The sequence below is a fragment of the Takifugu flavidus genome, chromosome 8, assembly GCF_003711565.1.
Source record: "Takifugu flavidus isolate HTHZ2018 chromosome 8, ASM371156v2, whole genome shotgun sequence".
NCBI lineage: Eukaryota > Metazoa > Chordata > Actinopteri > Tetraodontiformes > Tetraodontidae > Takifugu > Takifugu flavidus.
Window position 1 is genome coordinate 13,073,929 of NC_079527.1, and position 15,657 is coordinate 13,089,585.

Genomic DNA, 15,657 nt, shown 5'->3' on the forward strand with positions numbered 1-15,657 from the left:
CTGCGGCGGAAACTTCTGGACTGGTCTCCGCGGGTGCCGCAGACAGGCAGCGGGCGTCATCGTGTTTCTGCTGAAGTCACAGCGCAAACCAAGCGGAGCAACCAGTGAGTCAGCAGCTGATCGGGGTTCATTTTCACTACTACACCACCACAGGAGCCACAGCAGAAAACCTTGCTGATAGCTCTGCTTTCTGAAGTGACGATGGCAGCGTTACAGCTGAGCACATCATCCAGCCCGGTGCTGCTGGAGCACAACATGCACGTCAGCGACAGAGATTTAGGAAAGACTTCCACTAATGAAGACGACATTCTGCCTTTGCACTCTCCGTGGACCTTCTGGCTCGATAGGTGAGACCCCGATATGAAACAATATTAATCAAGTGTTCCCTGTAGGCCCACTGCATGTTTAGCTAACCCCTAAATGAGAACAAAGAAGGGGCTGTTGGGTTCTATAAATAACACTGATAACAACAATGCCCCCTCAACTGGGACACTGGGATAATTTCTCTTATGAAATCACACAAATTAACATTGCCTTCATTTAAATCCGACACCGCTTTGCCCTCTTTAGTCACGAGGAAATGTGTTACAGCTAAACAGAGGCGAGTTTATGGCCAGCTCGCTAAAAAAAATACCAAAAAACCATAGTGATTTATTTATTTTAAGCAAGATTAAATTCAAATAGCCTTTCCCTTTTTATTATATTTAAAGGCCCGTTATTAGATCCTAAGTCATAGGTTGCGCATTTGTTCGGCAAATCGCTTATTTCGTTTGATTAAATGTCGTTCTGGTCCAATTAAGAGATTTGGCACCAGTAAAGTGATTTCCAGACTTCCCGTCAGTCACAAAGTTAAACAAAGGCCGTAAAGTGTTGCACAAGCGTCACCAGGCGCAGTGTGCTGTCCACAAACGAGGTCAGTGTTGTTTACTGGCTTATTTGTCATTTGATACCCCCCCACCCCACCTGTCTGCTCACATGCAGCTTATCAAATGAAGTCGCAGCACAAATTCACTGTGGGCAGAAATGAAAGTGACCGATTTGTGCTTTCAGATCCCTGCCAGGGACAACAGCAGCGGAATGTGAGTCCAATCTGAAGAAGATCTACACCGTGGAGACGGTTCAGGTAAGATGCTACAGCTGCTAATGTTGTGAGAGATGAACCTTTACCCTGATATTAAGTGTTGATTCCTCTGCATCCTTGTTTACCTCGCTGAAATGGCTGAGGCCAAACAGGAGAGGATGCAGCTCGTCCGTGTGACGTGTGTCCTCATGGTTTCATGTTCTATTAGTGTTTACTTGTTTTTCCCCAGACGGCATCAATAAACGGAGGGGGGCTCAGTATCTTCTTCCCTGTTGAAACAATCTGTGTCTTTTGTCTTGATTGGTGCTGGAGCAGAACTTTTGGAGAGTTTACAACAACATCCCCAGTGTTTCCAGTTTGCCACTGAGGTGTAGCTACCATCTGATGAGAGGGGAAAGAAAACCACTATGGTAGGATCAAGTTTAGGATTCAACCGTGTGTGTGTGTCGCCATGTTTGAGGCCGCCGGAGGTGTAACGGTGCCTTCTGGTTCACACGCAGGGAGGAAGAAAGCAATGCTAAAGGTGGGGTTTGGAAAATGAAAGTCCCCAAAGAATACACTGTAAGTTTTAATTTATTTTATTTTATTCTGGGCTGTTAATATTGTCTTTTAACAAAGTTGTGGTTGGGTTTCTAGTCCGTCGTGTGGAAGGAGCTGCTTTTGGCCACCATTGGAGAACAGTTCAGTGATTACTGCGCCTCAGGTAAGTTCCTCTGTTGTGTGAAAGTGAAGATACTGATGAAGGAAGGCCTACCTTTTGTTTTTGCTGTCACAGAGGACGAAGTAGTCGGAGTCAGCGTCAGCATCAGAGACCGAGAGGACGTCATTCAGGTCTGGAATGGAAACGCGTCCTGTGCCAACAAGTCGAACATCTTAGGAAGGATCCATGAGCTCCTGCCACACACCCCTTTTAAAGCGGTCTTTTACAAACGTGAGTATTTCCTCTACATTTCAGATTTGACTGGACTCGCACTGTAGCATCATATAACCTGAGGTTAAATGTTCCCTTTTGCTTCAGCCCACGAAGAGCACCACGCCTTTGAAGGAGGGCGATCAAGACGCTAGACACCTTTGCCTCTGTGATTTATTTTTCCTAATATTCTGGATAATATTTGTGCACACGTTGAAAGCAGCTGCCGTCCTAGTTGCTTAATCAGTTTTACCTCAAAATAAAATGTATAGCACAGGATCATGTTAGTCAGTACTGATGTCCTGCACAAAAGTGTCCCAAATATTTTGATTTGAGTCAGTGGACAATATACTGAACTTTAATTTTTTATACAGTAGCATTTGTATGTTTTTATACTCCGAATGTTTTCCTACCAAAAATGGCAAATGATACACCGGCACATATGTACTTTAGCATATTTCTGTGGATTCCTGAGCACATCCTAGACCCCTCGGTTAAATCCATATTTTGGATCTAAGAGGACTAGTTTCACAAACCATCAGTATCTGTATTGTAGGGTTTTTTTTGTATTACTGTTCCAGCCCAAACACTGTTGCCTATACTGGACATGATAAAGGCTTGTCTGCTGCAATGCTGAAACATTAGCAGGAAATTGCACCTTCTTGTTTTAGAATTCTTGTTTTTCTTGAATGCGTTAGCTGATGCTCGATGCCGAGAAATATATGCAATCATCTCTTCTGCGGAATGTGCAGCGGACATGCAGCGTTGTGGTTTAATATTTCTGTAGACGTGCATCCAAAAACGAAGCACTTTGTTGTTGTTCTGTTTGTGAAATACCTAACAATACCAGGACTACTTCTGTGAGGAGTTCTCATGTCTGAGGGATAATTCTTTCATGTATGCATCAGTCTCTAGTTTAAATGTGGTGTTCTCCTTTCTCTTTTGTTTGTATAACTGAAAAGCTAAAATTGCCACCTTGAAACTATAGAATGTGTATCAATGCATTTATGTGACTTGATTGTAAGTTAAGTTTGAATTTTTATTATTAGTCATTCAGAAATTGATAATAAAGACAAAAGAAACAAATGATGTTGCTCACAATCTGTTCTGGGCCTGTTTTAGTGTATTTGTACATGCGAGTGGTGGTGAATAACACGATTCAGCCTCTGCAGCATCGTCAGTAGTCTAACAGTTGTTAATTTTTTCTGTGGCCTTATGATGTGGAAGGATGCGTTTGTATTGTTTTAAACCATTATTTTTCTTGGGATTTCTGAAAGACTTATGTAAAACCATCAATAATAATAGTCAACCATGAAGTCACTGTAGGTGTGTGTTGCTAGGAAATGAGATTGACTATACAAGATTGCCATTTGTTTTTAATACTGCTGTTAATAGTCACCTTCAGTGATTCTCAGAACAGGAGCTATTCTTAAGCTCTTCTATTTCCCTGTGTTTTGTTCTTATGATAATCATATTGACACACAATTGGTGATGTATATTTGACCACTAATTTCAGATCCCAGACACTGATTGTTGACTTTGGATGGTGCCTTATGTCAACCAGCAGTTTAGAATGTCACCTCTGTGCAGCATGTTAAACATCATGTTTGTCTGTTAGATATACAGTTGTGAGACAAAATAAAGATATCTAAATTTCGTGGATTGTGGATTATTGATAATGTATGTACTTTTTTTAAATAGAAGACTGACCCGCTATAATAAACTACAACCCCCAAAAAGACGCCTTTTGAAACATGAACAAAGGAAATGGCTCCCTCTTGTGGTTACTGCGACTCATTGACAAAGATAATATTTATCATTTTTGAGACGGGCCATCTCTTTTAGGGCTTGTATTCGGCACAGTTAACCATAGCATATGATACTAACCAAACCAAATATCTGCAAAGAGAGGTTTTCTCAACCAAACATCACATGTGGTAATTTCAATTTCCATTGAAATAATATCTTGCACCTTCAGACACTGCGTCGGAAACAGACAATCTATTCACCATAACTAAGATTCTGATCTTTCAGTATTTCATTTTACCTACAGAAGATTATCCTCTGTAAATGGTTGTGGTACAATCATTTCTATTAGGATTATTAGTCCCTGTTATCATCCTAGCTGCTGTTATATATTTGATGTGTCAATGACTGTCGGATTCGTAAGGAGATCGTTGTGCGGCTGTGCAGCAGAGATAAAAACGTCATCTATGTTTACTGCAAAATGCTAATATGGAGATATTTATAATATTCAGATATTTTAAACGATTTTTGGAGAAGAAAAAAAAGTCTCGTGCGTGACCGTGACGTCACCATTGTTTACTTTTACCTAAACCACTCCCCCCGTTAGCAACTTGTGGCTAACTCGCTGAAGGCACAGCTCTGTGGTTCATTCTTCAGACACCACCCCTACTAAAAAGACTGTCTGCGCGTCCAAATTCGGTGAGTAAACATCAATTCATCAGCGCACACGCAATGTTCGGATGGGTCTTGGGCGGCACTAGGTTGTATTGTGATTCTGGCAGGTGCCAAAACGAAGAGAAGCCCGAAACGTTCTTTTCAAGCTAACGACGAGCAGCATGCTAGCTTTTGTTGCTTTATAAATGCATCCGCACCCGAAAACTGCTCTCCATTATAGCCGAAAATAGGCGCAAGGCTCTGGCTTGTGGACATCGTTACGCAGCGAGTCCCGATCTTCTAAGATGTAACGTTTTCCTACGTTACATGGGTATTTAAATCAACGCAACCCTCAGACCGCAGTGGTGGATCCCGGGGGGTATCGATTGAGTTGTCAGCGCATCGAAATATACATGCATATATTTGTATTGATCGGTAAATGGTGAGAAGGGTTTTCCTCAGACAACTTTCAGTCAGGCGTGAAAGCTTCGTGTTTTGGGATGTCGGTGACGTGCGTCGGACGTGCTGGTAAATGAATGAATGCGCTCCTCCGGGGTCGTTGGATTGCGGCGATCCAGTAAGTTTCCCCGGCAGTGCTCCGTACTCCGGACTTGATCGATTGATTGTACTGGCTGTGATTTATGCGGGAACAGGGAAATCCAGATCTAATGCCTGAGGGAGCTCAGCACACATGGCAACACCATTTATTTAAGAACTGCTTTAAAACGGTCTCGGATCTCTTCCTATATGCAAGTCAGCCCGGAGGACAGTTGCGTAACACTGTTGGCGTTTTAATGCTTCTGGTCTTTACCTTTTTTCAGAGGCTGACGTTGCGACTCACTGCGGCACAAAGGAGCGTGTAACACTTCAAAAACCCAGACCAGAGAAAGTCTGCTAAGTTTTAAAGAACCCGACGCACACCTCTGTCCGGAACACCCTAATTCTCGATTTGGGTTTGGCTGACTTGAATGTTTCTTTACCTTTCCCAGGCTGTTTTTGAGATAAGGCATCTGGTGCTGCAGAATAAGCAGCTGTTAAAAGATATGTAGCCTGAAAGCAGACGTGTGCATTGTTTACTCTTGCACAAGGAAAGGCCTCTTTGCACTATTTCCTTTTTGCATCCTTTGACAAGTGGTGGCCTCCCAGTTGGGGAGGCACTCTTGCAAAAGGATTTTAAATGGAGTAAAACTGAATCATGAGGGTGATTACGCTGAGAGCAGACGTGCCGCAGGTTGATGTCTCAACTTTCATATCGGTGAAGTGTGCAGAATTGTTTTGATGTGGAAAAGACCTGACAGCCAGTCTGGTTCCAGGAAAAACACCCCTGTCGTCTTCAGAGACAATATTTCCCTTTGTCTTCAGAGCTAATTCCAATCCTTAAAGCAATTGTAAACAGACTTAAGTCAACCAAAGCTCTGATTTGATAGGATTTGGTTTCAGAAGTACAGGAATGACCTAAGTTAGGACTTGCCCATTAAGGATGTTGCTGCAGCTTGATATAACGCTGAGTCGTCCTCCATTCGCCTGTCTCAAACCCACTTTAGTGCACTCCTGTCTTCCTTTGACAACAGTCCAGTTCTGCAGTTTCAGTCATGGGAATCGCCTCGCGTCTCTAAGACGCTGTTGGCCGTCAGCAGCGCCGCGCTTTAACGTTGGCATTTAATTTGGTAGAGGAGTAACCCAGAAAATAATGACGTCCTTGTGGCTCTGTGGTCTATTTGAAGTGCTCTGTGTAGATTTCCATCTGCCACCATTATTTGTTTGCCAGCTTTATTTACCATTGTTTATGCAGCTCAGGGTTTGACTCAAACACTCCCAAGCTGTACACATAAAAGCCTCCTTGTGCATTGTCCTACCTGCCACAGCCATTCATCACACCACCTGGTTAATGCTAAATTGTTCCAGAAGGAAGATATGTTTGCACATAAACATGGGCCCAGGGCCCCCGTGTTTACAGTAGTCATGGCAGCACTCGGTTATTCAACAAATAGAGCATGTTCCTTGCTCGGCCGGGGTGGAGGATGTTTGTCTTGGTGGATAGACCTTTAACTTTCTAGCTCTTAACTTTATCCCTGCACCAAACACACATGCAGTTTTTTATTTTATTTTAATTGTTGGGGGGGGGGGGGGGGTACTTCCTTTTTATGTCTGTACATAAAGATTTCAAATTGAATGCTTAAATGTCTAAAAATTGGAACATTTCTGAATTCCCTTCTCAGGTCCTTGAAGTCCAGATGCACGAGTCTGGGTCAGAACCAGCAAGTCACACCTTTCCAGCGAACCAGTCAGAGAACGGGACCAACTCTGAGAATGAAAGTCGACTGAGGAGCAGCCCGACTCCCCCTGCAGAGGCACCCAGGGTCAGTCTCCCCTCACCCGCAGAGCCGCCCAATCTCTGAGGCGGAAGTATTTGAATGTCACCAGGCTGGCGGAGAACTGAAAGAAATTCTTATTCACACAGGGAAGACCATTTTTCTCTGCTGCTGTTCCTTTCATACAGAAAGATTTCGCCTTAATATAGCAAAGATGCTATTAGCACTCAAGAGGTGGTGAGTGATGAAAACCTAGAAGCCCAAAGTGACCTTTTGACCTCTGAGTGGGTCATAAATTTGAAAGCCCTTCCATAAAATCAGACCTCTAATACCTTAATAATAGCCTGTCCTTAAAGGAGTTCTATTGGGATTGGCCCTTTTATTGGATTTTTACAGTAAACAAGAAACAAGCAGCTGCTGTTACTTCACCAAAGGCCGACGGAGCTGCACCTCCGTGTATGCACAGCTGGGCTGCTGTCCAAACATCTGCATCATCTCCTCATCAGCAGTCGCATGAATGAGATGCTTTCAAACCAAAATGTTGTCCCAGAACGTCTCCCTTCTTCCCATCCTGACATGAGTGCTGAAGAGGGGCGCAGGAGTGGGGGGGGGACGCACTGAGGGGGGGTTGTGTTGTGTGTGAGGGGAGGGGAGGGAGAGCTGGGCTCCTGCTGGGCGGAGGGATCAGTTGTGTGTATGCTCACATCAGTCTGGTTGCTGAAGCTTGTTCCGAGGCAGCGGCACCGTCGCAGGTCTTTAGTGCCCAGACACTTTCCGATGGAGGCGACCAGGTTGGTTCAACTCTTCCTCTGTTTCCCTCTGTCATGTTGGCGTGTTGAGCCCGTTTGAACAGGCGAGTCGAAGCCCTAATCCCGCGATTGTTCTCATACATTCTGACCTCATCTGTCAAAGCTTCCATACTTAGTGGGGGTTTGCAAAGGCGACGCTTCTGCGCGTTTAAGTGTCATAAAAGCTGCTTACTTGTTGTGCAGCAGGTTTTGCGGGGTTTCAAGTCGCCGTCATTCACATCAGAATTCACAAGACCAGTCTTGCGAGAGCAGATCCGTGTTTACACTCGGCGGTATGACTTTCAACAATAACAACAACAGAAGATGTTTGGACTTGCTGGCTGCCATGGCAACAGGGATTAGGCAGAGGCTGTTGTTGTGTTGATGGTGTCCACAGAATAACAGAGGGGCCAACTGGCAGCGTTTGTGGGATGGAGCCGCGGCAGCCAAGCCTGCAGCGTTGAGTTTCATAAGAAAGGACAAACTCGTCTGTTATTGTTAGCCCAAAGCCTGCGTGAAATCCACCGTCTCTTTGTTTACTCGGCTCAAGAAGGGGCTGCCTCCGAGAGAGATGTTTGTTTGTGGTTCAGGCCTTAATTAAAATCCGAATATCAAGTTCTCTTTTCGCAAACATGCTCCGTGTTCATTATTTATTTCCCTGCCATTCTGATGGCTCTGTTTATGTTTACTGTAAACAGCCCCTGAGCTGCCAGGCTGCACATCGGTGGGGGTGCAGTTGGTAATTGCTGCGTGCCTAGCAGAGGAGGTTGTTGTTGTTTTGATGAAGCGAGTTGTTGTTGTTTTGAAGGACTGCTAATTCCCCTGAGCCATCCACTGTTGTTGTTGTTGTTGTTGTTGTTGTTTGGGTCCCATCAGCTGAAATAGGAGCAGAGCTGAGTTCATCTTGTTATTTTGACCTCTGACCGTACCAAAAACACTCCAGAGCTCCAGCTGTTTATTATTTCTGTCCTTTTCTCAGCCACAAATGCGGGTTGCACTGTTTTATTAATCTATTCTTATTTTTAGCTACTGGAAAAGTTCTAACAAAATATTCTTATAATGTTTAGGCTTAAAGAGAAAGCAACTCACTCTCCTCGGTGCAGGCGTTACCCAAAGTAAACCAACGACTTCATTTTGGTGATGTTCTGGATTATTGGCCCATTGAGCCAATGATCAAAAGCTATTGGGCTTTGACCAGAGAGCAGCCGGCTGTTATATAACCTACATGTGCTGTATACATGATACTGTGGGTCTAAGTCACATGTTGGGGAGCGAGCTGATTGTTTTCAGGTTGAACACATTTGGCATTGAGGATTGAATCGGCAGGAATGATTTGGGTTCGTGGGGGGGGGGGTCCTCAATGGCACAAGTTCACATTTCAGTTATCACGGAATAAAGCTCCGTTGCCAGGGGGAACGTGCACGGTCCATGCTGTGCGCAACATTCAGAGCATTTCACTTCTGTCCTCATGCAGACGAGCCCAGTCTGGGAATCGGAGCATGTTTTTCACATGCAGAGAAAACAAGCTCCGGGCAGACAGAGTCAACACCTCTTTGTTGTGGAGATGAAGCACTCACATTCTCCTCGGCCCGTGATCGGCTCCACAAGCCTGATTTGTTTGCTCTGCGTTTGTTGAAGGAGAGGAACCAGAATGCGGGCACGGGAGTTGAAAGAACGTTTTAATGTCTGGAAACGTGACGGTCCGCTTTGCTGTCAGAACAGAAGTTACATTTCTTGAATGAAAACAACCCCTGTTTGCAGAGTTCTGCAGGGATCTCTGCTCCGAGTCGCTCAAAGTAACATTTAGCTTGCTCTAACGCTGCCCTGTGATGCCATAATTAAGATAGATTTGAAGAAATGTGTGTCTCGGGATTGTGTCTGCTGTGGATTTTCATCCAGCTGCCCTTTGGTGCTGCAGGTTCCAGTGTCATTGTCCATGATGACCCCACCAGCAGAGGCCCCACAGCAGCTGCAGCAGACACCTCAGCAGCAGATCCCGAGTCCTCAGCAGCTCCAAGCCCTGCTGCAGCAGCAGAAAGCACTCATGTTACACCAGGTACAGTGTCTGTGCTCACCATCGCTGCTCGCTGGGGGACACGGGTCCTTTGACAAGTCAGATTTCCATTTTGTTTTTGCAGCAGCAGATTCAAGAAGTCTTCAAGAATCAGCAGGAGCAGCTAAGTATGCAGCTGCTGCAGCAGAAGAATGCGGGGATTGTTAGCCAAGAGGTAACCGAGGCTCATTCTGGAATTCTTTTCAGGAGTGTATGAATATTTCATCATGCATATGTTATTCTGGATCAGGTGTTGCTTCCCGTCTTTAAGAGATTCCCTTTGAGTATTGCTATAAATACACCGATGGCCAGACCTCAGTCTCAGCTTTTCACCATGCCTGCAAACTCCGAGCCGAGAGTTTCTCCTCATTATTGGCTCTTTTGAGATCCGCTGTTAATGTCCAGCCCTTACTGAGTGGAGATCAGCACATATAGGGCACGGCTGTGCACGCTGCTGTAGTCGGCGTGATTTACCTCACACTATCTCTGGCCCACAGCTGACCGCCCAGCAAATTGCCATCCAGCAGCAGCTTCTTCAGGTGCAGCAGCAGCATCTTCTCAACCTGCAGAGACAAGGCCTGCTCTCTGTCCTCCCCGCCAGCCCCATCGCAGCTCCAGGTACCACGCTCGCTGCGTATGTTCCCGCACAGTCGCTCGATCGATAAAAGTCCCTCGCAGCATTTCCCTTTGCAGTTTCAGGCTGTGAAAATGGCAGCGTGTTGTCTGCTGGCGGAGATGCCAGAGAGTCCTCCAGCCAGCAGTGCACCATCAATGGCACCCAGCCTCTTCTCAAGAAGAAGGACAGGTACTTTTCTGTTTATACTATTCCTGGTCGATGCTTCACCTGCTGGTTTATTGTGCTGGAGCTGCACCAGATGATTGACTGAACCATTAAGGGCTGGATTTTGTCTGCGTTTAGTGGCGCACTGGATGAAAACACGCAGAACAGCCACTCGCTGTATGGAAACGGCATGTGCAAATGGCCCGGCTGTGAGACCGTCTTTGGAGATTTTCAGGCATTTCTCAAGTAAGTGGAGAGAATTTCAGGTTTCTCGAGCTAAAATGGTGTTGGTGCTCGACGGCTAGATCCCGCACATCTAGGAAATGCAATGGAAATGTACAGCGGAGGTGTAATTATCAAATCTGTGTGAAAGAGATGAGTGCCAGCAGTCATCCAAAGCTTTATTTTCCTTACAAATGGGGCTCTTTTTAATCGATTTTAAAATTGATTTCTGCAGACATTTGAACAGTGAGCACGTACTGGATGACAAGAGTACAGCACAATGCCGTGTTCAGATGCAAGTGGTTCAGCAGTTGGAACTGCAGGTAAAGATTTTAAACATCTATATAGAAACTCTTCCCCCATAATTTTCTTTCAACCTAAATCCTGAATCCCTTCATCTCTCAAAGCTGAAAAAAGACAAAGAGCGTCTGCAGGCGATGATGGCTCATCTAAAGTCCTCGGAACCCAAAGCCGCAGCACAGCCTGTAAGTACCTGCTGTGCTGTTTCTAATTAAAATAAATATTGTTTTGCTTGTAGACACACTGACATTTTCCCACCTAAACATGTTGTTCTTTGCTTTCTTCTCTTTTTTTTTCCCTCCCCAGGTCAACCTGGCACCCAACGTCTCCTTATCCCAGGCGACGTTGCCCAAAGGCCCTCCCCCGATGAGTGTGTCTCAGAGCGCCACGGCTCCATCCACGCCGCTGACGCCGCACTCTGAATCCCCCTCAGTCCTCACTCCCAGTAGCATGTTCACCGGAACTCCCGTACGGAGGCGATACAGTCGTTCTGTGAGCCAGGGTACGAGAGGAGACTTTATAATAAGATGCACGTTTTTAAAGCCCTAACAGCTGGTTTCTCCCCAGATATCGCTGATAATAAGGAGTTCTACCTGAGCACAGAAGTTAGACCCCCGTTTACTTATGCTTCGCTCATTAGACAGGTAAGCCGAGCGCGTCAACGCCGCAGTTTTTGCACGACAGCAGAGTCTTTATTTCTAATAAGTTTGTCTCTCGACCTTTCAGGCGATATTTGAATCTCCGCGCAATCAGCTGACGTTAAATGAAATCTACAACTGGTTCACCAGAAACTTTGCCTATTTCAGGCGCAACGCAGCCACCTGGAAGGTGAATCTTTATTAAATTGTGCTCTCGGATATTAATATACGGAGCAAAGTCGGGCGTTTACATTAGATTTCCCCTTTTCTTCGTGATCAGAATGCAGTCAGGCACAACCTGAGCCTCCACAAATGTTTCGTACGGCTGGAAAACGTGAAAGGAGCCGTGTGGACGGTGGATGAGATCGAGTTCCACCGGAGACGACCCCAGAAAGGAGCCGGTGCAGGGTAGGTGTGCTCAGAGGTCAGAAGAAGTCGCTGGCAGCTAATCTGTACACATGGCGTTCGCTGGAGGCAAAGGCTCGCTCTGGGTTTGTTGTGAAGAAAATGTCCAACGGTCGTGTTGGCAGGGGTCCAGAGAGTCATGTGATTCATCACATCCAATCACAATGACTCAAACTCATCGCTTGCAGAGCTGGAAATGGGGTGTGTGTGGAGTGTGTGTGTGGTGTGTTTGCAGGCACATGCTCTTGATGAAAGTAACGTTAGACCCAATCCTCTATCAATGTTGAGTGTGTTCACCACATGCTCACCGAATAGCTATTAAAAAAAAAGAAATATGGCATTTTACAATCCTTTAAGTATCCTGGAAAAGTACAAGATAGTTTCATCTTAATGTGTTAAAGGTACCAGTGTTATATATGAAAGGATTTAAGATAAGGTGAAGGTCATCAGTTAGTACAGATGTAAAAGCACCGTATGTAATTACAGTTTAATCACAGTTCAGATAAATCTAGTTCAACTCTTTATTTGAGTACAGTTCTGGGACTGAAAGATCCTGTTTTGCTTCCTGTCCCTCTTAACAGATCTCTGCTGAAGAACTCTCAGTGCCGCCAGAGCTTAGCTGGATCTCCTCTCCAGGTAAGAGGCTTCTCATATTTCAGGCTCTATTTTTGAGGCAGTTCTATAAATGGAGCCGTGTCGCAGTGCACGTACCCAGCTGCAGCACCGCCTCTGTTGCAGCACTCTGATGAGTTCCAAGCCGCATCTTTGGTGGGTGTGTTAGTGAAGGCCGGGAAAATTCCTGTTTTTTCAGAGCGGCGGTCTGGACGGCTATCTTTCCAACCCGGCCTCCATCGGGGGCATCCCGCTGCATTCCCTGCCTCATGTTCTCCAGGAGCAGATGAACGGAACCCTCGCTAACGGCTCCGGGTACCAAAGTGACAGCAGTGCAACCCAGTCCCCCCCACAGGCCCTGTGAGTGCCGCCAAAGCGGTTTCAAACAAACTCGGCTTTACTTTTCTTTACTAACGTGGATGTTGACGTGCGGCTTCTCCTCTTCATCTCACCAGCATTAAAGAGGAGCAGGAGGACGAAGAGATTTGCGACAATTATCCGTACGAATCTGCGGAGAGCATGGACGAGCACGGTCACAGCCCCGACGGGAACCAGGACGAGGGCACCGGCAGTCCCGAGAGGCCCAACCTCCACTTCGACCGCGTGCCTTCGCTCTGACCACCAGGCCTGAGTTCTCCGCCTCGCTCCCGGCCTCCAGAAGCTGCCGAAAGCGTCTGCTTTACCCGCATAGACAAACGCCCTCTTCTTGGGGATTTTTTTTTAAATTCATGTGTATTTTTTTGTTGTTATTGATCTCTAGTCCATCTCTTTCTGTACAGTAGAGTGAAAACACAGAGTTTAACTGTCTGCTCACAGTTTGTTTTTATTTAATATATCAGAATAGAAAAGGACCATAATTAGCAGAGAAGCCAAAGGACAGGGAACATATTAGCACTTCACAATGAAAAATCCCTCCACGCTACCTGAGTTTATTTTAGTTATGATCTATTGGGAAAAAGAAGGTAAAAAAAAAAAATTAAATGATATAACTATGAAGGTGTTCACTGCCAACATGATCTGGTATATTTGTATTTAATGTTAATCAGTTGATGGAAAGATTATACAGCTTCTTTGTACTTGTCTGTCTTTTTCACCCCTTCAAAGGTCATCGACTTCACGCTGACTGAGTTTGTTGCAGTAGATGATGTAGATTTATCATTATTGTAAACCAATGCATCTCTATGAAAATAAATTTCTCACAATAATGTCCATGTTGTCTGGCTTTATTGTTGGAAGTGATGCATCTGACCTGCAATTGAGGCAGGTTTGAATGCCAACCCGGGCCTTTATGTGATCCCTGTACATTAAATTTGCTCATAAATGAAGATTGATTCTATCGTTTTTTCCTTGCATTGTCACACCATGACCGCCAGGGGGAGCCGCGCCCGTGTTGCTGCTACACTAACCTGTGATGAAGAGTAACCCCACAGTTAAAACATGGGATGAAGTGGTATTAAAGGTTCAAACAATCAAACAAAGATCTGCTAGATTTCCTCTATTTCTTGAGTAACTTACAAGTTCAAAGGTCAACAGTGTGGGCACCATGTAGGGGGGGAAACGTCTCATGGTCGTGAGTTGGAGATTCAGCTGCGATTGAGTGGATCCTCGCATGGTGCCATCACAGACGTGAGGCTCCTGCTTCCTGAGCGGTGCCAGATCGATAAGGAGAGTGTTTGTCACTGTGGGTGTGTGCGCGGTGGGAGGTGCTCAGGTCCAAGCTCAAACGCTTCCACGGTTTCAACCACAGATGAAACAGTTGGATATTTAACCAGTACAGACGGGTAATCCCCTGACCAAATTCTTTGGATTCTCTGGATTTCCTCCATTCACAGAGAGGACGGAGTGATGGTGAAGGGAATTAGAGGATCGGTGTCTTCCTCAGCCCAGAGAATTTTCTGCTCTTTCCTCAGCAAGATGACAACTCCTTCAGCGCTTCCTGTCAAGGACCAGGACGGTGTCGAGCTGAGGAAGACCGGGGACCACGTTTCTGATGGTGGGACAGCCCTCGGGCTAAATGGTGGTCTGTGTTGTTGGTTTTTGACAGAATGACACAAAAGGTTCAGCTTAGGGAAGATCTAAATAAAGGCTCAATGATCAATATTCTCTAAAACTCCAAATGGGGCGATTCCTAATAATCAGGAAATTAAAGATATTTAGGGTGATTGTATTTATTCACAGAATTTACCTTTATCTTCTTTAAATCCTTCATTCAGGGGTGAAAAATATCACAAAGCTGTTTGAATGCAGTGATAGCTCTAGTGGGTGTGCAAAGGTACTTTCTTAAATTGTTGTATCGTCTAAATTGCATTTAAGATGAGATGAGACCTTTACCTGTGGCATGTTGTTTATTTGAATTAAAATCCCCATTTATCTTCCATAGAAACACAAATGTTTCGCTCATGTTGCCTCTTTAAAGGCAGTATTCCAGAGCAGGGCCTGGTTAGTCCATCTGAGAAGATGACAGGCAGCAAGTCAGCCAGCAGCCTTTGCAGGCTGAGCAGCGTCCTCGAGCCGGACTCAGAGGAATTGGACCCAGATGGTTCCTGCGGTGGCCGTGACTGGGGCGGCTCCATCTTCTCCGTGTGCTCTGATAGGCTGAAACACAGCAGCAGCAGCGGTTTTTCCTCCGATGATTCTCACTCTGGAGGTACGAGCTGATCTCAGCCTCTCGGCTGCTGTGAGCAAACCTGGATGCCTGGACTCATTCTTCTTCTCTCTTTATCTTCCCGCCGCCGCCAGACGACTGTGCGCTGCTTCTTCTCGCCTGCCTGCACTGCCGCTTCCACGACTTCATGGTCCTGCTGCCGGGAGCGCTGGAGGCGGCCGTGAGCCGCTGTTTCCCCTCGTACGGACACGTCAGGTTGTCCACAGAGCAAGAGAGGGAGGAAAAGGATTGCTGCGGCTCCAAGATGGAGCTGGACTGTAACTGCTGCGGCTCCTGTAAGGACACGGGAGAATTCATCGAGTTCGCCATGGAGATATCAGAGGTGTGCTACCGCTGAGAAAGCCCACCTCTGGCTGTGACCTCTGACCCCCCCACTGTCTCATCTCACTCACATATTAACATGTAATAAACTGCCAGCTTTACTAAGACTTTGTTGGCCCTACATTGTTGTTATTGTCTGCTCCAGTCCTCTACAAACCACTTTTATTTA

General features: G+C 45.7%; 3 protein-coding genes and 1 long non-coding RNA gene across 8 annotated transcripts; 3 read left to right on the plus strand and 1 right to left on the minus strand.

Moving 5' to 3' along the window:
• The first annotated feature begins 55 nt into the window (after positions 1-55).
• On the plus strand, positions 56-3,648 carry eif4e3 (eukaryotic translation initiation factor 4E family member 3). Its single transcript, XM_057041684.1, has 7 exons — positions 56-347; positions 1,051-1,123; positions 1,397-1,491; positions 1,582-1,642; positions 1,718-1,784; positions 1,857-2,012; positions 2,100-3,648. Exons 1-7 carry the CDS (start codon positions 202-204, stop codon positions 2,144-2,146), a joined length of 645 nt encoding a protein of 214 aa, XP_056897664.1. The 5' UTR covers positions 56-201; the 3' UTR covers positions 2,147-3,648.
• A 1,166-nt stretch (positions 3,649-4,814) lies between these two features.
• Positions 4,815-13,707, plus strand: LOC130529673 (forkhead box protein P1-B-like). Of its 3 annotated transcripts, none has more exons than XM_057040126.1 (16): positions 4,815-4,968; positions 6,611-6,751; positions 9,410-9,547; positions 9,633-9,719; positions 10,042-10,162; positions 10,238-10,349; positions 10,464-10,571; positions 10,783-10,870; positions 10,955-11,032; positions 11,154-11,349; positions 11,400-11,491; positions 11,574-11,675; positions 11,766-11,893; positions 12,472-12,526; positions 12,702-12,862; positions 12,958-13,707. In XM_057040126.1, exons 1-16 carry the CDS (start codon positions 4,924-4,926, stop codon positions 13,118-13,120), a joined length of 1,815 nt encoding a protein of 604 aa, XP_056896106.1. In that variant the 5' UTR covers positions 4,815-4,923; the 3' UTR covers positions 13,121-13,707. The 3 variants fall into 3 exon arrangements, with proteins under 3 accessions (XP_056896106.1, XP_056896105.1, XP_056896107.1); XM_057040125.1 differs by having other exon boundaries at positions 4,817-4,968; positions 9,630-9,719; XM_057040127.1 differs by having other exon boundaries at positions 4,821-4,968; positions 9,630-9,719; positions 11,415-11,491.
• LOC130529677 (uncharacterized) lies at positions 13,570-14,960 on the minus strand. Its single transcript, XR_008951631.1, has 2 exons — positions 14,834-14,960; positions 13,570-14,524 (listed from the first exon to the last, which is right to left on the minus strand). It is a non-coding gene; the product is annotated as an uncharacterized LOC130529677 (long non-coding RNA).
• LOC130529675 (uncharacterized) lies at positions 13,854-15,598 on the plus strand. 3 transcript variants are annotated; one of them, XM_057040132.1, is made up of 3 exons: positions 13,854-14,522; positions 14,919-15,149; positions 15,242-15,598. In XM_057040132.1, exons 1-3 carry the CDS (start codon positions 14,348-14,350, stop codon positions 15,502-15,504), a joined length of 669 nt encoding a protein of 222 aa, XP_056896112.1. In that variant the 5' UTR covers positions 13,854-14,347; the 3' UTR covers positions 15,505-15,598. The 3 variants fall into 3 exon arrangements, with proteins under 3 accessions (XP_056896112.1, XP_056896111.1, XP_056896113.1); XM_057040131.1 differs by having other exon boundaries at positions 13,854-14,495; positions 14,883-15,149; XM_057040133.1 differs by having other exon boundaries at positions 13,854-14,495.
• Positions 15,599-15,657: the final 59 nt, after the last annotated feature.

Coding starts and splice junctions, on each gene's coding strand:
- eif4e3 (XM_057041684.1), top strand. CDS start 202: ATGGCAGCGTTACAGCTGAGCACATCATCCAGCCCGGTGCTGCTGGAG. Junction 1,124..1,396: donor ACACCGTGGAGACGGTTCAG/GTAAGATGCTAC, acceptor GTGCTGGAGCAG/AACTTTTGGAGAGTTTACAA. Junction 1,492..1,581: donor GGGGAAAGAAAACCACTATG/GTAGGATCAAGT, acceptor GTTCACACGCAG/GGAGGAAGAAAGCAATGCTA.
- LOC130529673 (XM_057040125.1), top strand. CDS start 4,924: ATGAATGAATGCGCTCCTCCGGGGTCGTTGGATTGCGGCGATCCA. Junction 6,752..9,409: donor CCCCTGCAGAGGCACCCAGG/GTCAGTCTCCCC, acceptor TTGGTGCTGCAG/GTTCCAGTGTCATTGTCCAT. Junction 11,033..11,153: donor CCAAAGCCGCAGCACAGCCT/GTAAGTACCTGC, acceptor TTCCCTCCCCAG/GTCAACCTGGCACCCAACGT.
- LOC130529675 (XM_057040131.1), top strand. CDS start 14,348: ATGGTGAAGGGAATTAGAGGATCGGTGTCTTCCTCAGCCCAGAGAATT. Junction 14,496..14,882: donor CGGGGACCACGTTTCTGATG/GTGGGACAGCCC, acceptor TATCTTCCATAG/AAACACAAATGTTTCGCTCA. Junction 15,150..15,241: donor CGATGATTCTCACTCTGGAG/GTACGAGCTGAT, acceptor CGCCGCCGCCAG/ACGACTGTGCGCTGCTTCTT.